The sequence below is a fragment of the Diplotaxodon limnothrissa genome, unplaced genomic scaffold (genome assembly GCF_057381915.1).
Source record: "Diplotaxodon limnothrissa isolate DT_005_m unplaced genomic scaffold, D_limnothrissa_male_GT1.1 unmapped_scaffold_6, whole genome shotgun sequence".
NCBI classification, from domain to species: domain Eukaryota; kingdom Metazoa; phylum Chordata; class Actinopteri; order Cichliformes; family Cichlidae; genus Diplotaxodon; species Diplotaxodon limnothrissa.
In genome coordinates, this window is record NW_028188560.1 from 1,013,880 (window position 1) to 1,035,464 (window position 21,585).

Consider the following 21,585-nt stretch of genomic DNA (forward strand, 5'->3'; position numbering starts at 1 on the left):
TCTCGTCAGCTCTGATTTGTCCCAGGTGTGTTCCCCTCCTGTCTCCCATCCCTTGGTTACTGCTGTGTGTGTATTTAAGCCCTGTGTGTTCTCTTGCCTGTTGCTAGTTCGTCTGCGTTAATTCCCTGTGTCAACCTGTGTTCCTCCCTGCGTATTTCTATGTTCCCGGGTCTCCAGTTAGCGCTTCAGGTTCGTTTTGTTAGTTTTCTACAATTTAGGTTATGCTTAGTTTCCTACACACCTCCGCCGTTTCTGTTTGTATCTCCATCTTCTCAATAAAACTCTCCTGCATCTCAGCTGCCAGCATCTTGGGTCCTAGTTAAATTCCACACAGCTCACCCCACGAGCCATGATACCTCCTAAGGAATTGTTGACTGCATTAATTAAGTCCACTTTGATGTTTAATTGGCTAACTTAATCTGAAAATACCATCGCAGATTTGTTTGAACAATCTGTCTTCACGTCACTGATGGTGGTATAGAAAAGTCTTAGACATGCTCTTGGCAGACAGGGGAGGTGTGTGTTCAGTGTTTGCTATTATTTGCTCCACTTTTGTTCTGAAACACACAACTTCAGGAGACATTGATGGAGTACCGTTGAGGACCTGGAAAGTGAGGACGAGAATCAAGGAAGTTAGCATGATTATCCACTTGAATGCGTTGAATCTTTCTGACCAGTTGATCACCAAAAGGCAGATCACACAAAGCCCTGTTTAACAGCTCGTTTGGAAGTACTGTTAGTTTTTCAAAGAGCAGCAGGATTGTGGGGTCGCAAATTTTAAAGGCTTTGCAGAATTTCTATAGGCTGGAAAGATGTTGATTCAGGCTTTTGGAACACAATTGAAACCAAAACACAAAATCTACAGGAGATGAGTGAAGTGTGATGCCAACAGTTTTATTGAACATACAAGATTAACAAAGATTTAGAAGAAAGAAAAGCCCACTAGGGTGTTCGCCATAAGTACATGCAGGCCAAACACCAATCAAGATAAATAAAGATGAAGACTCCCGGGACTCTTCTGAGGTCCTTTTACAAAACAACAGCTGGGTATCAACAGGTGTTCACATAACAGTAGTGCAAGCTATGTTAAAAATATGAATAATAAATGACCTAAGTATATGGGTCACAAACAATACGAGAACTTGAATCAACCGCCTAACATTGTCATTCCCTAAAATATTCCCTTTCCATCTACAAAGCACTTCCCATTAATGTCAATCTAGTGTATAAATTCATTAAAAACAAAAACAAAATCCCAACAGGAGTTCTGGCAGTGTGCAAGTTAGCGAACAGTGTACAGTTAGTAAACTGTCTCATGCTTTAAACACCTTCAAACTGTGAACTTCAGAGAAAAAACTGATTTCAATAAAGGCTACCGCATGTACACGGGTAGTTTTTTTAAACTGATATTTCCAAGTGTGATTCTGAGAAATAGTTCTTTTATGTCAAGACCCAAAAATATCTCAAGCACTGTTGAGGCCATGCCAAAGAAAATGAAGAAACTTCAGTAAAGACAAAGCCCATAAACAATAAAAAATGATGTCAGAAAATGTGATAAAGGTGCAAACATTTCATGTTGCGAGACAAACACTTTTTCTTGTCCATGTGTGAAAAAAGAAACTGAGCTTCTGAAAACCTTTTCAAAATGAAGTTTTTTTTTCCGAATGCTCATTTTTAAATGATCCAAACACTGTTTATGTGATCTGCCATCACCATTTTCTAAGAATGAAACTTAGCATGTAGGATGGTTTCCGAAATGCATTTTCAACTGTACTAAAGTAATACAGAATGTGGCTTCTCACCTGTGTGAATTCGCATGTGCATATTCAAGTGACTCTTCCTAGTAAATCTTTTCCCACAGGTGCTACAGCAATGTGGCTTCTCGCCTGTGTGAATTCGCATGTGCATATTCAAATGACCCTTCACAGTAAATCTTTTCCCACAGGTGCTACAGCAATGTGGCTTCTCGCCTGTGTGAATTCGCATGTGTGTTTTCAAATTTGATTTTACATGAAATCTTTTCCCACAACTACTACAGCAATGTGGCTTATCACCTGTGTGAATTTGCATGTGTCTCTTCAAGTGACTCTTCCTAGTAAATCTTTTCCCACAGGTGCTACAGCAATGTGGCTTATCACCTGTGTGAATTTGCATGTGCATATTCAAGTGACTCTTCCTAGTAAATCTTTTCCCACAACTACTACAGCAATGTGGCTTCTCGCCTGTGTGAATTCGCATGTGTTTAGTTAAGTCTGACTTCCAAATAAATCTTTTCCCACAGGTTCTACATAACTTAGCTGTCTTGGAATTTTGAACTGACAAGCCTGATACGATTTGCTCCGACTTATTTCTGTGTGAGTTACCATCCTTGCTTTCATCCTCATCTGTGTCAGAAGAGTTGTGAGAAAGGCACTGGTCACAGCATGGTTCTGATTCACTGTGGTCACTTTTTTCACGAGATGGAAAATTTGCAGTCTCCTGCATTAGTACAAGCGGTTTTTCCTCTTCAGTGGTACTGAGTTCCTCCTGTTCCCCTTTAATCTGTGAAGGATCCTCCTGGCCTAAACTGGAGTTCTTCTCCTGGTTACAGACCTGCTGATTTGTGAGCCCCTCCACATCCTTACAGTCATGTTGTGGAAAATCTGAAGGGACAGATCAAAAAGCATACATTTTTTGCCTTAACCATTAGCAAATCTCCACATGGTAAGCATGTTGCTTAGATATACCAATGAAAATCATGTTGTGGGGAGAAACAGTTTTGCTGACTCAGTGAAAACCATTTTGGCTGCTCATTTACAAACTCTACAAATAATATAAACAGACCATCTACGATGAGAAAATAAAGACGATATATAATCAAACAAAACAAAGTCGTATCCCTGAAAATTTTTAATCAAAGTGCACAAAACATTTAAAAGTTTATTTAAAATTAGTTAAAAACTTTACAGGACACTCACTGCAGTATTTTTTTGTTTATTTTTTAGATTAACCATTCATTACCTGAAAGTTGGGGAGAATGGCAGGTAGAACCTTCACCTTTCAGGTCCCTCTTCTGTGAAAACAGCTGCCAATTTGGATTCGGAAGACAGATACCCTCTCTACTTTTAAGATTAGGCTTAGGTCAGTACTGTTGGGGCAGTTAGCATTCTCTTAAAGTCTCTTTGTATGTTTTCCTGTCTGGTGGCCTCTTGTTGGTTTACATTATGGTTAACACTAGAAATACTGACTTTTTTCTTGGTGCAAGTCCCTACCACTAGATTTACTAACCCCGTGCAAATTTGCGTAAATTCCCTGAACCTAACACCTACTAGCACCCCCAATATATATATATTAGGGGTGCAACGATACACAAAATTCACGGTTCGGTTCGGTTCGATACTTTGGTGTCACGGTTCGATATTTTTTCGATACAAAAAAAAATGTTCATGCCTTTTTAATTTGTCATTTATTAAAATTATAAATATATATTTTGACTCAAAAGTACAGTTTTTAAATTTAACCCTAACCCTTGTGCGCGTTTTTTATTTTGACAGCGAATGCGCACCTGTGGACCACTTATGTGCAGCCCTGGTTATATAGCTCGTCATATTGCAGCCACAGAAATTATTTTGTCCATGAAACCATAAAGCTGCACTTTCTTTTTGCCTTATAGTCTGATTTGTCATAACTTCTCCGTTTTGTGGTAAGCTTTTATTTGGCTGTCACTTCTTCACCCTGACCTGTCTTATTTGGCTCAGCAGAACTGAAATGCTTTTACACGCGCACTCACATAAGCTCAGCGATTCTCTGCGCGATCAACCTCTCACATGTTTAAGCTGCGGGAGATTTCACTTGTCATGTTTGCATAGTAAGCTAACGATTAATAAGACGATGTCAGAGGAATTGGTGAGGAATCACTCATCTTTGGAAAAGAGAGTTTATTACAGAGAAATGGCTCTTTCCAAAATAAAAGCTATACTATCCGCTTCTTCTGGGCTATATTCTCAGCAGCATAAGGAGAATCATGTGCTAACAGCTGTCTAAATGACTCGGCTAAAGTTAGTAGCATGCTTGTTGTTTTTGTCTTTGCACTAGGATGATGTCGGTGTAAATGTGCAGTCATATTCGTTGTGTTCCCACTAGTGCTTTCAGGTTAATCTCGTTCAAATGACCTTAACGCCACAACACGGCAAATCTCCGTTAACGAGCTACCGCCGATCGCTCCGTGCATGGGGCTAGACGGCCAACACGTTAACGAGCTAACTGCGCTAACACACTAGTTCACACCCATGTAATTGAGCATTGCGTGGCACATCCAACATACTGTTTTACTTTAGTCCATGACTCGCTTACCTTCAGGGTCATACGTCACATGAAAACCAAAATAATTCCAAACGCCAGATCTGAATGAGGGTCAATTTGCCTGTTGCAAGGAGAGCTTAACTTCTGTCTCGCTAGCTTGCCCTGTGCTCTTCCTTCTGACTATGCTGTCTGTGTGGAGCGCTCAGTGGATCTGCGCTCGACAGTGCAGCCTAGGCGGAGTAGTCGAACGCAGATCCACTGAGCGCTCAACACAGACAGCATAGTCAGAATGAAGAGCGCAGGGCAAGCTAGCAAGACAGAAGTTAAGCTCTCCTTGCAACATGAACCTCCCCCACCCTCATTCAGATCTGGCGTTTGGAATTATTTTGGTTTTCATGTGACGTATGACCCTGAAGGTAAGCAAGGCAAGGCAAGGCAAGGCAAGGCAAATTTATTTGTATAGCACAATTCAACAACAAGGTGATTCAAAGTGCTTTACAGAGACATTAGAAACAAAAACAAATAAAAAGCATGATTTAAAATTGATTAAAACAAGCAAACAAACAAACTAACTAAACACACACATTTCACACCTGTTCGCGCGATCTGAACCCTTATCGTAAGGGGAGCTACCAGTCCTTCTGTGGACGAGCTACTTTCTATTTTAAATTCCCTGAATTTAAAGTACTCTCTAGACCCAGTCTAGACCCAGTTGGGGAGCTACCCAGAGCTCTAATCCCACACCTGTTCGCGCGATCTGAACCCTTATCGTAAGGGGAGCTACCAGTCCTTATGTGGACGAGCTACTTTCTGTTTTAAATTCCCCGAATTTAAAATACTCTCTAGACCCAGTCTAGACCCAGCTGGGGAGCTACCCAGAGCTCTAATCCCACTTAACAAACAAACAAACAAACAAAACAGTATATAAAATCAAAACAGATAAAATCAGAACAGTAGATAAAATCAGTAGTTAATGTAAGTTTTGAAATTTAAGCTTAACTAATTAACAAACAAACAAAACAGTATATAAAATCAAGACAGATAAAATCAGAAATAGATAAGATCAGTAGTTAGTGTAAGTTTTGAAATTTAAGCTTAAAAGTGTGGATTTGGTGCTTTATTCAAATGCAGCTGAGAACAGGTGAGTCTTCAACCTGGATTTAAATAAACTGAGTGTTTCAGCTGATCTGAGGCTTTCTGGGAGTTTGTTCCAGATATAAGGAGCATAAAAGCTGAATGCAGCTTCTCCGTGTCTGGTTCTGACTCTGAGAACTGATAAAAGACCGGATCCAGATGACCTGAGGGATCTGGAAGGTTCATACTGGGTTAGGAGGTCACTGATGTATTTTGGTCCTAAACCATTCAGAGCTTTATAGGCCAGCATCAGAACTTTAAAGTCTATCCTCTGACGGACAGGCAGCCAGTGTAAAGACCTCAGAGCTGGACTGATGTGGTCCACTTTTTTGGTCTTAGTGAGGACTCGAGCAGCAGAGTTCTGAATGAGCTGTAGTTGTCTGACTGATTTTTTAGGTAGACCTGTAAAGATGCTGTTACAGTAATCAAGCCTACTAAAGATGAATGCATGGACTAGTTTTTCCAGGTCCTGTTGAGACATCAGATCTTTTATCCTTGAAATATTCTTGAGGTGATAGTAAGCTGATTTTGTTATTGTCTTAATGTGTTTTTCTAAGTTTAGGTCTGCATCCATCACTACACCCAAATTTCTCGCCTGGTCTGTGGTTTTTAGATGTATAGATTGAAGTTCTCTGGTGACCTGTAAAATTGCAAAGTGAAAGCAAAAAAACAAGCGCAAATTCAAACGGGATTTCAATATGTCACATATTGACAGTGGCTCACCGATGCCAATGACATAATTACCCAGCTACATTTCTGAAAGAATGCAAAAGCATTGACATATATTTTTCCTTCCTACAATAGCCCGACGGGCAGGGCAGAGATAGATTTTGGTAGCCCGACTGAAAAAATTGCTAGCCCCAGGATGTCGGGCTAGCGATTTTGCGAGCCCTGTATCTGATTGAGGAATCACTCATCTTTGGAAAAGAGAGTTTATTACAGAGAAATGTCTCTTTCCAAAATAAAAGCTATACTATCCGCTTCTTCTGGGCTATATTCTCAGCAGCATATTAAACATATCAGGTCCCCATAAGGAGAATCATGTGCTAACAGCTGTCTAAATGACTCGGCTATAGTTAGTAGCATGCTTGTTGTTTTTGTCTTTGCACTAGGATGATGTCGGCGTAAATGTGCAGTCATAGTCGTTGTGTTCCCACTAGTGCTTTCAGGTTAATCTCGTTCAAATGACCTTAACGCCACAACACGGCAAATCTCCGTTAACGAGCTACCACCGATCGCCCCGTGCATGGGGCTAGACGGCCAACACGTTAACGAGCTAACTGCGCTAACACACTAGTTCCCACCCATGTAATTGAGCATTGCATGGCACATCCAACATACTGTTTTACTTTAGTCCATGACTCGCTTAGTGGAGCTGTTCTCATCGAGACGACCCCTCCTAACTACAGTTTTATCAGTGAGGCCAGGGTGAGCAGGAGAGGAGGAGGGGTTGCTGTCTTATTTAATGAATCATTTCAATGTAAGCAGCTATCTCCTGGAAGTTTTCAGTCTTTTGAATATGTGGCTTTACAGCTGAAGGCCCCGTCCAAAGTTGTGTTTCTTAATGTTTACAGGCCTCCCAAATACTGCACAGACTTTTTTAATGACCTCAGTGAACTGCTGTCTGTGATCTGTGTTGATTTCGACTGTGTAATTATTGTTGGGGATTTTAACATCCATGTGGACAACCCTCAGGACAAAGGGACTAAAGACCTGAGTAACACTCTGGGCAACTTTGGGCTGACTCAGCATGTAACAGAGGCCACACATAATAGAGGACACACTCTTGACCTACTGATCTCCAAGAGCCTGAGCATTTCAAACATTACTGTGTCTGATGTGGGCTTATCTGATCATTACTGTGTTTTCTTTGAAAGTAAAATCTCAGCCCACACAAATACAGTGGGGCAAAAAAGTATTTAGTCAGCCACCAATCGTGCAAGTTCCCCCACCTAAAATGATGACAGAGGTCAGTAATTTGCACCAGAGGTACACTTCAACTGTGAGAGACAGAATGTGAAAAAAAAATCCATGAATCCACATGGTAGGATTTGTAAAGAATTTATTGGTAAATCAGGGTGGAAAATAAGTATTTGGTCAATAACAAAAATACAACTCAATACTTTGTAACATAACCTTTGTTGGCATTAACAGAGGTCAAACGTTTACTATAGGTCTCTACCAGGTTTGCACACACAGTAGCTGGTATTTTGGCCCATTCCTCCATGCAGATCTTCTCGAGAGCAGTGATGTTTTGGGGCTGTCGCCGAGCAACACGGACTTTCAACTTCCGCCACAGATTTTCTATGGGGTTGAGGTCTGGAGACTGGCTAGGCCACTCCAGGACTTTCAAATGCTTCTTACGGAGCCACTCCTTTGTTGCCCGGGCGGTGTGTTTTGGATCATTGTCATGTTGGAAGACCCAGCCTCGTTTCATCTTCAAAGTTCTCACTGATGGAAGGAGGTTTTGGCTCAAAATCTCACGATACATGGCCCCATTCATTCTGTCCTTAACACGGATCAGTCGTCCTGTCCCCTTGGCAGAAAAACAGCCCCATAGCATGATGTTTCCACCCCCATGCTTCACAGTAGGTATGGTGTTCTTGGGATGCAACTCAGTATTCTTCTTCCTCCAAACACGACGAGTTGAGTTTATACCAAAAAGTTCTACTTTGGTTTCATCTGACCACATGACATTCTCCCAATCCTCTGCTGTATCATCCATGTGCTCTCTGGCAAACTTCAGACGGGCCTGGACATGCACTGGCTTCAGCAGCGGAACACGTCTGGCACTGCGGGATTTGATTCCCTGCCGTTTTAGTGTGTTACTGATGGTGACCTTTGTTACTTTGGTCCCAGCTCTCTGCAGGTCATTCACCAGGTCCCCCCGTGTGGTTCTGGGATCTTTGCTCACCGTTCTCATGATCATTTTGACCCCACGGGATGAGATCTTGCGTGGAGCCCCAGATCGAGGGAGATTATCAGTGGTCTTGTATGTCTTCCATTTTCTGATGATTGCTCCCACAGTTGATTTTTTCACACCAAGCTGCTTGCCTATTGTAGATTCACTCTTCCCAGTCTGGTGCAAGTCTACAATACTTTTCCTGGTGTCCTTCGAAAGCTCTTTGGTCTTGGCCATGGCGGCGTTTGGAGTCTGACTGTTTGAGGCTGTGGACAGGTGTCTTTTATACAGATGATGAGTTCAAACAGGTGCCATTCATACAGGTAACGAGTGGGGGACGGAAAAGCTTCTTACAGAAGACGTTACAGGTCTGTGAGAGCCAGAGATTTTCCTTGTTTGAGGTGACCAAATACTTATTTTCCACCCTAATTTACGAAGAAATTCTTTACAAATCCTACCATGTGAATTCATGGATTTTTTTTTCACATTCTGTCTCTCACAGTTGAAGTGTACCTCTGGTGCAAATTACTGACCTCTGTCATCATTTTAAGTGGGGGAACTTGCACAGTCGGTGGCTGACTAAATACTTTTTTGCCCCACTGTATATTTCTACTTGGAGAAATTTAAGGGGCTTATCCCTCAAAACTTTAAATACAATAAAGTTGCAAAAAATAGTTTCCCACCACAGGAAATTTATTTTGAGTGTCTTCATAGTTTTATTTTGGAGATACAGCAATTTTTATATACTGCAGGAAAAACAAAAAACAATCCTATGATGCAAATTTGCAAAGAAAACAGCATGTGCATCATTTCACTGTGGGAAGTGTTACGAACAGCTGATAGGAACGGCAAAGCGTGTTTCTGGAATATTATGTTTTTGTTCCTGCAAGCGCTTTTTATGCAATTTTTGCAAAGCTATATGTGGAACGAAACCGTGACCGAGGACAAGCTGATGGCATCAGATGTAAGTACAACTCCTCCGGTTTCATATGCAAAACAAATTATTGCGCTAGCTTACACGGTTCAGGTTCTACAGGGATTTAAAAATAGTTACGCAAAACGGAGCGTGCTGCTCTGACCGGCTTTAAAGGGTTAACAATGACTTTAAAAAAATAATATAAAATAGTGTGCAACACCACTGAAGTTTGTTTTTTTTTAAACTCTCTTTTCAACCAACGGCAGTCACTCTCCAAATAACTTCTGCTTAGCTTTCCGAGCTTCCCTCGGGTCCTCTTAATCAGCGGTCTCCAACCTTTTTTGCGCCACGGACCAGTTTATGCCCGACAATATTTTCACGGACCGGCCTTTAAGGTGTCGCGGATAAATTAGGGAGGGGCTAATAATCGGCTCAGTCATTTTTAATGATCGTTGAAAGCCCAGATCGTAATCGTGATTAAAATTCGATTAATTGAGCAGCCCTACGTACTATGGCAATGACAGACCTTAGCAGACTCTGTGGGTCCAGCACGAGTGAAGCACGAGCGATTTGCTACTGCACTGGGCATTCCAATGTCCTCCTCTACCCACACAGTGCCGTCTTTTGCCGTGTGGCTCAGACTGGGCTTCCCAGTACCACGGTGCCTCTTCCATGGAGGCATGTTGGGTTCTTGTTCCGTCTCCTTTTTAGATTCTTCTGAGGAGGTATCAGTGGCCTGCTGGACAAATGAAACCTCTCCTCCATCAGAGTCTGCTTCATCCATTTCCTGAAGCAAGGAAATGGATGCGCGCCTGTTGCGCGCAGATGTTCTTCCTGTGAGGCAGTGATACAGAGGCCATCCTGATGTGCCTTGTCAGAAATGCGAAGAAGAAATGATTCTCCAGCCTGGGCTGTCTGCTTTTATGCACAGCACTGTGCTGAAGTAATGCAATGCCACTCCCTCACATACACAGTCACAATGGAAGATCTGTGGTGAGAGTCAAGGAACTGCATTGCTGAATGCTGCAAACAGACTATGACACAGACAGACAGACTGTGTGGGAGAGTAACCTAAGACAAAAGGCAGAAAGATGAAGAGATGAACCAACCTGGAACTGAGGGACAGAATTAATTTTTTATGTTTTGCTATTTTTACATGAACAGGCAAAGGAGAGAACATGCAACGCTGGGGAGATCACACATGTCACTCATGTCATTGTATTAGCAACTTTTCATTCTGTTTTCACACAATTTTTTATAAATAAAACAGACTTGTGTTTCCATATATTGTGAATGTGTCTTACACATTTGCAGGTCAGTCAATGTGTGGGATATTTTGTATAGATACGGCAGGCATTTCTGAAGGTTGTAACACAGAGGTTTGGCCTGCCTTGGATCTGAGCTACTCTGAGTAAACGTGCCAGGCCTCAAAGATAATGGGTGGTTTGCACAACAAAAGCAGGAGAATTGAGCTGACGACCTTTGAAAATCTCAGTAGGGGTGAATAACACCTTGGGTTAGTAAATTTAGTGTAAAAAAAAGTAAGAAAAAATAAACAACATCATTTTAAAAAATGTTTGAAACTCAAGAGGTCAGAAATTTCACCAAGCTGTGTTACGGCTATTCTTCCCATCCCATGCAAGGACACCTGGATTGGCTGGAGGACTGTTTACTTAGCCTGATAGGCCGAAGGACACTGTCTCAGCTAAACTATGGACACGCAGACACACACACTTACACTGATAAGCACTCACTCATCCCCTCTCCCTTTCCAACGCCTTCGATGCTTGTGCCCTACCGGGGAAGATAGCAGTCAACTGGACCAGCACAGATGCTGCAGGACCGGATGCGCTGTCTACACCGGCTCTCTCTTACCCTTTACCCGCCCCTGTTGCTTGTCTTGTGTTTCTATGGTGTATTGATAGTCATGTGCTTTTGTGCTGAGGTGTTTTTTCTGTTATCAAACTGTTCTCCCACTAGGAGCTCAGTCTGAGTGGAGTTTTTTTTCTCCTCCTCTTACCTCATGTAGTGTATTTTCGTTGTTTTTTCCTATCAGCCTACCTTTCTGACATGTTAGATTAGATTAGATTAGATAGAACTTTATTAATCCCTCGGGTGGGTTCCTCTGGGAAATTCGATTTCCAAAAAAGCACAGCACCGACAGAAGTTACAGAGTTACAGAATATTATATATATATATATATATATATATATACACACACACACACACACACACACACACACACACACACACACACACATATATATAAATACAGAGACAATATAAATAAAATATACGAAGGGGATAAATAGAATAAATAGGAATAAAAATAAAAATACAAGTGAATTGCACATTTCAAGTATTGAGTCTATTGCACCGTTGACTATTTACAAAAGTATTGCACAAAAGGTATTGCACAGTGAGGTGAAGAGGCACTACAGCTTAGTTGTTCCCCCCTCCTTTGTCCTCCTGTTTCCCCTCCCTCTCCCCTCCAGGGAGGAGTTAAACAGTCTGATGGCGTGTGGGACAAAGGAGTTTTTAAGTCTGTTAGTTCTTGTCTTTGGGAGAAGCAACCTGTCACTGAACAGACTCTTCTGGTTGTTAATGGCCGTGTGCAGAGGATGCCCAGCATTGTCCATAATGTCCATGTCTGCCCAATGTGATGTTTGTGTAAAGTTGGTCAGAAGGTTCCTTTGTAAGTGCGCATGCGCCATTAGCGTGCTGCCTGCTGTAACCCTAATTTCCCTCGGGATGAATAAAGTATTCTGATTCTGATTCTGAAGCTGAGCATTTTTAAAATCAGGGTCACACCTATACTTCTCTATAGCTCGTAAACATGAAGCAAAGACAGCGCTTTGTATGTTGCAGACATTCATCAGCAGCTGCTTAAAACAAATCCTCCGTATCCAGTGGCCAGAGAGGATTACAAACTGTGGACAAGTACAAACCAGAAACCAATAGCAATACAGTTCTGAGAGAAAGTGGTGCTGGATTGGCCACACAATCAGGAAGTCCACCAATAACATCACTACACAGGCCTTGTGCTGGAATCCAAAGGGAAAGAAGAAGAAAGACCCAGAAACACATGGCACAAGGACACACCTATCATAGTGTTGTGTGGTTTGCTAAAAGCTTAGTTTCAAATCGATATATTTTATTTTTAAATTGATCGTTCAGTCCTCATGGGGATTGTTATGTTATCCACAAAAGGTTTAGTGGATGTACTCAGTCATAATGTACAGGGGCGGCTCCAGAATTTTTTCATATGGGTGGCCATATGGGGGCCACTGAAAACATTGAGATGGCACACCAAAAACATAATTTAAAGTTCTTTTTTTTGTTTTATTTTTTTATATGCTGTTGTCAAATATAGGTCACTTGAAAAATGTGGCCAAAAAAAGAAAGAAAAGTACATGCCTAGTTAATTTCCTGTTATTAAATTTGATATTCACTGTAAGTGTGCCTGCAGGTGCAGGGGCGCAGCACAGGCGAAGGAGTGACGACTGCAATTTGGAGGGACAAACAAAGTGACCATATGAATGACAAATATGAATATGGAGGAATAAATAACAAGCTGACGTTTCAACTCATTGTAGGGTGTCTTCCTCTCTCTTGTACTCAATTATTTTCAACATAAGACAGTCCTGACAGGGGCGACACTGGGAGGGCTAGACATTTTGGCTCTTAGAATATTACGTCAGTTTCCTTATTGCAGTCGGTCTTTAAATTCTTCATGTGCCTCTATAAAGTATATTGGAGGTCTGATTAGGACCCAACATGAGTTAGATTTCTTAATACAAAACTGAATCTATCTATTAAAGTTTTGCATACCTATTCTGTGCAACTTTACTTCAGGGTTCCACATGATGCCCAGCTCCTGCCCGGTCCAGATGATGATGCCTTTGGTTTCCTGCTTCAGTGCAAGCTGCTCTCCTTCCTGATTGGTGGAGATTTCCTCCTGTTCCTCTTTAGTCTGTGGAGGATCTGTGTTCTGCTGGTCCAGACTGGAGTTCCTTTCCTGGCTACAGACCTGCGGGTCATCCAGATCCTCATTTTCCTTACAATCATGTTGCTGTGGGAGATCTTGATGGACAGAACACACAAGAAAAAAGTCACACTGTGAGCAGGCCTCTCAGATATGTGAGCGATATTTAAATATTCTCTCTCATGCAGCGAACAGAGAAGAATTCTGTTTACATGCAGAAAGTCATCATTTATGAGGCGTACAGCTCACTACTCCAACTTGGTCCTTGTGGCCAATAATCCACAGTTTTCATTGTCTCAACATTTTTCTACATTCTGCGTACAGTTCTGGGCTAACATGACTTAAATCTGAAACAGAAAACATGTCTCCAGTGAGGCAGTATCCCAGGCGGTAATGCACGCCATGTGTCTTTGTGACATTTTGTTATAAGTCATATTCATTTCTATATTATGAAATCTGCTTATTACACTTTTACATACCAAATCTGGTCAGCCGTGATCCAGGTTTCCACAACAAATCCAGCTGTTCTCCGGTCCAGACATTAATCCCTTCATCCTCCTGCTTCAGTGCAAGCTGCTCTCCTTCCTGATTGGTGGAGATTTCCTCCTGTTCCTCTTTAGTCTGTAGAGGCTCTGGGTCCTCCTGGTTGAGACTGGAGCTCCTCTCCTGGTCACAGAACTGCTGATCATCCAGACCTTCGTGTTCAACAAAAGGACACAAGAAAATAGTGACTAATGTGATGATAAGAAAGCTCAAGAAGGATGAAAACGGTCACCTATTGAGAATTTAGCTTGCGTTTTATGTTGCCACAGAAACATTCACTGATAGTCATTTGTTCACTGGATGATGTTGATAACCTTACAGCTGTCTGGGGTCTGATTTTTAGATGTGACTGCCAGTGATCATCACACACTGTGAATAAACAAACAAATGAACAGCAGCATGATCTGAATATGATCATGAAAGCTTAAAGTATTTTACGACGGCAGGTAAGATATGCTGTTAATGCTAATCTTTTAACATTTTACTAATAAATATGATGCAAATCTCATGGTCCACTACATTCCAAAGATGCTCTGTTGGGTTGAGAGCTGGTAACTCTGGAGACCCGAGTACAGAGAACTCAATGTCATTTTAAGGGAACTGCATATTTTCTCTTTTTTGGACTACTCTCTGTAAATCATGCAGATGTTTGTGCTGGAAATTTAAACAGATCAGCAGTTTCTGAAATACTCAGATCAGCCAATGTGGCACCAACACCCACACCATGATCAAAGTGATTTCAATCACCGTCACTGATCGCTATATGCTGAAATGCATGGACTGCTGCCATCTGATTGGCTGATTACATTTTGGATTAAAGAGTAGTTGAACGGGTGTAGTTAACAAAGTGGCCGTAAGTATGTTTACATAGATGCAGTGTTAGGGAGTAACGGCATACATGTACCGGCATTATGCATTTAAAATACAAAACATGAGTAACTGTATTCCGATATCCATCCATCCATTCGCTTATCCTTTTCAGGGTCGCGGGGGGCGCTGGAGCCTATCCCAGCTGTTATAGGGCGAAAGGTGAGGTACACCCTGGACAGGTCGCCAGTCTGTCGCAGGGCTAACACATAGGGACAGACAACCATTCACACTCACATTCACACCTAGTGGCAATTTGGATTATCCAATTAACCTATCCCCACAAGCTGCATGTCTTTGGACGGTGGGAGGAAGCCGGAGTACCCGGAGAGAACCCACGCAAACACGGTGAGAACATGCAAACTCCACACAGAAAGACCCCGGCCTGATGGTGGAATTGAACTCAGGACTTTCTTGCTGTGAGGCAACAGTGCTAACCACCGTGCCGCCGATAGTTACCGATAATTTGGTAATAATTAGAATACAGTTACTTCTAAATAAATGGATTACACGATGGTCTTTTCCTGTTTCATATGTCAGGCTATACCCTCTCTAATTTTGTTGATTTCACGCATTACCGGAAACCCAAACAAAACACGCAACAAGAAGCTCTAGTGTAAGTCTCTTGGTAATGTTGGTGGCGTCAGTTATACAATGGACCCAGAAACCGAGCTGCTCTCAACTATAAAGACTCCACCCGAAAGAAACATCTGGAAGTACATTCTTTTTTTAAAGACTAACATTAGCTAGGGCTGTGCGACATGACCAAAATCTCATATCCCAATATAAGACGTTTCTCGTCTTATATTGTAGTTTTATTTTATAGTGTTTCTGTGTTCTGCTGGTCCAGACTGGAGTTCCTTTCCTGGCTACAGACCTGCGGGTCATCCAGATCCTCATTTTCCTTACAATCATGTTGCTGTGGGAGGTCTTGATGGACAGAACACACAAGAAAAAAGTCACACTGTGAGCAGGTCTCTCAGATATGTGAGCGATATTTAAATATTCTCTCTCATGCAGCGAACAGAGAAGAATTCTGTTTACATGCAGAAAGTCATCATTTATGAGGCGTACAGCTCACTACTCCAACTTGGTCCTTGTGGCCAATAATCCACAGTTTTCATTGTCTCAACATTTTTCTACATTCTGCGTACAGTTCTGGGCTAACATGACTTAAATCTGAAACAGAAAACATGTCTCCAGTGAGGCAGTATCCCAGGCGGTAATGCACGCCATGTGTCTTTGTGACATTTTGTTATAAGTCATATTCATTTCTATATTATGAAATCTGCTTATTACACTTTTACATACCAAATCTGGTCAGCCGTGATCCAGGTTTCCACAACAAATCCAGCTGTTCTCCGGTCCAGACATTAATCCCTTCATCCTCCTGCTTCAGTGCAAGCTGCTCTCCTTCCTGATTGGTGGAGATTTCCTCCTGTTCCTCTTTAGTCTGTAGAGGCTCTGGGTCCTCCTGGTTGAGACTGGAGCTCCTCTCCTGGTCACAGAACTGCTGATCATCCAGACCTTCGTGTTCAACAAAAGGACACAAGAAAATAGTGACTAATGTGATGATAAGAAAGCTCAAGAAGGATGAAAACGGTCACCTATTGAGAATTTAGCTTGCGTTTTATGTTGCCACAGAAACATTCACTGATAGTCATTTGTTCACTGGATGATGTTGATAACCTTACAGCTGTCTGGGGTCTGATTTTTAGATGTGACTGCCAGTGATCATCACACACTGTGAATAAACAAACAAATGAACAGCAGCATGATCTGAATATGATCATGAAAGCTTAAAGTATTTTACGACGGCAGGTAAGATATGCTGTTAATGCTAATCTTTTAACATTTTACTAATAAATATGATGCAAATCTCATGGTCCACTACATTCCAAAGATGCTCTGTTGGGTTGAGAGCTGGTAACTCTGGAGACCCGAGTACAGAGAACTCAATGTCATTTTAAGGGAACTGCATATTTTCTCTTTTTTGGACTACTCTCTGTAAATCATGCAGATGTTTGTGCTGGAAATTTAAACAGATCAGCAGTTTCTGAAATACTCAGATCAGCCAATGTGGCACCAACACCCACACCATGATCAAAGTGATTTCAATCACCGTCACTGATCGCTATATGCTGAAATGCATGGACTGCTGCCATCTGATTGGCTGATTACATTTTGGATTAAAGAGTAGTTGAACGGGTGTAGTTAACAAAGTGGCCGTAAGTATGTTTACATAGATGCAGTGTTAGGGAGTAACGGCATACATGTACCGGCATTATGCATTTAAAATACAAAACATGAGTAACTGTATTCCGATATCCATCCATCCATTCGCTTATCCTTTTCAGGGTCGCGGGGGGCGCTGGAGCCTATCCCAGCTGTTATAGGGCGAAAGGTGAGGTACACCCTGGACAGGTCGCCAGTCTGTCGCAGGGCTAACACATAGGGACAGACAACCATTCACACTCACATTCACACCTAGTGGCAATTTGGATTATCCAATTAACCTATCCCCACAAGCTGCATGTCTTTGGACGGTGGGAGGAAGCCGGAGTACCCGGAGAGAACCCACGCAAACACGGTGAGAACATGCAAACTCCACACAGAAAGACCCCGGCCTGATGGTGGAATTGAACTCAGGACTTTCTTGCTGTGAGGCAACAGTGCTAACCACCGTGCCGCCGATAGTTACCGATAATTTGGTAATAATTAGAATACAGTTACTTCTAAATAAATGGATTACACGATGGTCTTTTCCTGTTTCATATGTCAGGCTATACCCTCTCTAATTTTGTTGATTTCACGCATTACCGGAAACCCAAACAAAACACGCAACAAGAAGCTCTAGTGTAAGTCTCTTGGTAATGTTGGTGGCGTCAGTTATACAATGGACCCAGAAACCGAGCTGCTCTCAACTATAAAGACTCCACCCGAAAGAAACATCTGGAAGTACATTCTTTTTTTAAAGACTAACATTAGCTAGGGCTGTGCGACATGACCAAAATCTCATATCCCAATATAAGACGTTTCTCGTCTTATATTGTAGTTTTATTTTATAGTGTTTCTGTGTTCTGCTGGTCCAGACTGGAGTTCCTTTCCTGGCTACAGACCTGCGGGTCATCCAGATCCTCATTTTCCTTACAATCATGTTGCTGTGGGAGGTCTTGATGGACAGAACACACAAGAAAAAAGTCACACTGTGAGCAGGTCTCTCAGATATGTGAGCGATATTTAAATATTCTCTCTCATGCAGCGAACAGAGAAGAATTCTGTTTACATGCAGAAAGTCATCATTTATGAGGCGTACAGCTCACTACTCCAACTTGGTCCTTGTGGCCAATAATCCACAGTTTTCATTGTCTCAACATTTTTCTACATTCTGCGTACAGTTCTGGGCTAACATGACTTAAATCTGAAACAGAAAACATGTCTCCAGTGAGGCAGTATCCCAGGCGGTAATGCACGCCATGTGTCTTTGTGACATTTTGTTATAAGTCATATTCATTTCTATATTATGAAATCTGCTTATTACACTTTTACATACCAAATCTGGTCAGCCGTGATCCAGGTTTCCACAACAAATCCAGCTGTTCTCCGGTCCAGACATTAATCCCTTCATCCTCCTGCTTCAGTGCAAGCTGCTCTCCTCCCTGATTGGTGGAGATTTCCTCCTGTTCCTCTTTAGTCTGTAGAGGCTCTGGGTCCTCCTGGTTGAGACTGGAGCTCCTCTCATGGTCACAGAACTGCTGATCATCCAGACCTTCGTGTTCAACAAAAGGACACAAGAAAATAGTGACTAATGTGATGATAAGAAAGCTCAAGAAGGATGAAAACGGTCACCTATTGAGAATTTAGCTTGCGTTTTATGTTGCCACAGAAACATTCACTGATAGTCATTTGTTCACTGGATGATGTTGATAACCTTACAGCTGTCTGGGGTCTGATTTTTAGATGTGACTGCCAGTGATCATCACACACTGTGAATAAACAAACAAATGAACAGCAGCATGATCTGAATATGATCATGAAAGCTTAAAGTATTTTACGACGGCAGGTAAGATATGCTGTTAATGCTAATCTTTTAACATTTTACTAATAAATATGATGCAAATCTCATGGTCCACTACATTCCAAAGATGCTCTGTTGGGTTGAGAGCTGGTAACTCTGGAGACCCGAGTACAGAGAACTCAATGTCATTTTAAGGGAACTGCATATTTTCTCTTTTTTGGACTACTCTCTGTAAATCATGCAGATGTTTGTGCTGGAAATTTAAACAGATCAGCAGTTTCTGAAATACTCAGATCAGCCAATGTGGCACCAACACCCACACCATGATCAAAGTGATTTCAATCACCGTCACTGATCGCTATATGCTGAAATGCATGGACTGCTGCCATCTGATTGGCTGATTACATTTTGGATTAAAGAGTAGTTGAACGGGTGTAGTTAACAAAGTGGCCGTAAGTATGTTTACATAGATGCAGTGTTAGGGAGTAACGGCATACATGTACCGGCGTTATGCATTTAAAATACAAAACATGAGTAACTGTATTCCGATATCCATCCATCCATTCGCTTATCCTTTTCAGGGTCGCGGGGGGCGCTGGAGCCTATCCCAGCTGTTATAGGGCGAAAGGTGAGGTACACCCTGGACAGGTCGCCAGTCTGTCGCAGGGCTAACACATAGGGACAGACAACCATTCACACTCACATTCACACCTAGTGGCAATTTGGATTATCCAATTAACCTATCCCCACAAGCTGCATGTCTTTGGACGGTGGGAGGAAGCCGGAGTACCCGGAGAGAACCCACGCAAACACGGTGAGAACATGCAAACTCCACACAGAAAGACCCCGGCCTGATGGTGGAATTGAACTCAGGACTTTCTTGCTGTGAGGCAACAGTGCTAACCACCGTGCCGCCGATAGTTACCGATAATTTGGTAATAATTAGAATACAGTTACTTCTAAATAAATGGATTACACGATGGTCTTTTCCTGTTTCATATGTCAGGCTATACCCTCTCTAATTTTGTTGATTTCACGCATTACCGGAAACCCAAACAAAACACGCAACAAGAAGCTCTAGTGTAAGTCTCTTGGTAATGTTGGTGGCGTCAGTTATACAATGGACCCAGAAACCGAGCTGCTCTCAACTATAAAGACTCCACCCGAAAGAAACATCTGGAAGTACATTCTTTTTTTAAAGACTAACATTAGCTAGGGCTGTGTGACATGACCAAAATCTCATATCCCAATATAAGACGTTTCTCGTCCCGATAATGATATATATGACAAAATAGTGCTTTTTCTGTAAATTCTGTGAATATCGGGCAACTTGACTTTCATGAAGTGTTTTCAGCTGGGTGTCGTGTACCTGGAGTCGAGTATTTTGACCAATGCACTATATATTTTTAGATATATGTTGTAACGGCCGCCATTTTCTTTTTGAGTATTTATTACACGTGGGGGAAAAGCCTGTTCTAACGTATGAGTCTAAGGTTTATTTTGAGCACCTGATGGCTCTTTTTTGCTTCTCATCTATAAACTCTCTCCACAAACTTTCACATGATTCATGCGTAGGTGGTCGAAGAGGTTTGTCGTGTTTGAGTCCGTGGTGGGAACCAGTCTGGGCATAATTTCCATAGTACAGTTTTCTGATCCGTGTCAGACTTTTCATAACCAAACCATGTCCATGCAACAGGGGGAGCCCCTCATTTAGGAATAACATCCTCAATTTGTTTTGACTGGTCCTTCTGTTTGGAGCTACCAGGTTCTGCCTCATCTTTATTGATTGTACAGCCCTAACGTAAGCCTACTACAACTACCTTGTATTAGTTTATGTAGCTATCTAGGTTATGTCTCACTTCAGAATCTTCGATGTACTATTGCTGTGTGACTCATTACTATTACTGAAGGCTGCATTACAACCTGCTACTTGCAAATAATTATGTGCAGTTCTGAAAGCAAACAGAAAGAAAACCTATTACTGATACAGAAATTGTGTTCTATACGAGATCGCTGCAAAAACTGCAGCCTTGCCTAATGTCCACCCTACTGTTACTCATTTTACATCACGATTTAAAAATTTACTTGAGATTGCTTTCAGAACTGCACATGATTGTTTGTAGCTAGCAGGATGTTAATGCTATGAATCAAGTCTAACAGTCTTTAGTCTATGAAATAACTTTAGCTAAAGCCAGCTAACAATGTTAGCTCGGTGGCTAGTAGCCTTCAGTTATAGCAATAATTCACACAGCAATAGTACATTCAAGTAGTTGTAACAAGCAAGTAATAAAGTAATCCGGACCAAAGTATTCAGAATACGTTATTCACATTGAGTAACTTAATGGAATAGTTACAAACTCCATTTGGGCCATGTATTCTGTAATCTTTCGTGGAAAACATTTTAAAAGTAACCTTCTCAACACTGCACAGATATAACTTCATACACTTTACTGTGGTGTATTACTAGTTCAATGCATTTAGATCATGCCCACGTGAATCACACGATGATCCCGCAACCCTCACACCTCCACACCTGTATTGTGTGACTTTATCCCGGGTCTGATATCAAGCAGTCTTAGCTGACGGATCTCTTCCTCATACCGGACGATCGTTTTTTCAAACTCTGAGAAGATTTCTTCTGCAGCAGAAGTTAATCTCTCCTTGATAAACTCTCTAAGATTCTGAACTGAAGACATTATTGCAACAACAACCGACACGGCCAAACCAACATCTTCAAACTTAATTCAGGATCGCGATGGGATCTCTCAATGGCGCCATTGCTGCTATTCTTCTTCTACTGAATTTACGGTAGGCTGGAGGTATAAAAGGCGTAATACTGCCCTCGTCAGGTCTCCTGATTTCTCTAGTACAGACTCTGCTTTGTCTTTCTACAAAGAGTTGATGACATTAAATACAGATGTTTTAACAGTGCTTGAATG

General features: G+C 41.8%; 1 protein-coding gene across 1 annotated transcript in view; it reads right to left on the minus strand.

The window, feature by feature from the left end:
* LOC146606821 (uncharacterized) overlaps positions 1-21,379 on the minus strand; it is a 45,944-nt gene extending 24,565 nt beyond the window's left edge. The window contains exons 1-4 of the mRNA XM_085349359.1: positions 21,180-21,379; positions 15,940-16,155; positions 13,065-13,286; positions 1,803-2,642 (exon numbers count right to left, since the gene is read on the minus strand). Of these exons, the coding sequence (XP_085205485.1) occupies positions 1,803-2,642; positions 13,065-13,286; positions 15,940-16,155; positions 21,180-21,342 (1,441 nt within the window). The 5' untranslated portion in view covers positions 21,343-21,379. The remainder of the gene's footprint in view (positions 1-1,802; positions 2,643-13,064; positions 13,287-15,939; positions 16,156-21,179) is intronic.
* Between the last annotated feature and the right edge of the window lie 206 nt (positions 21,380-21,585).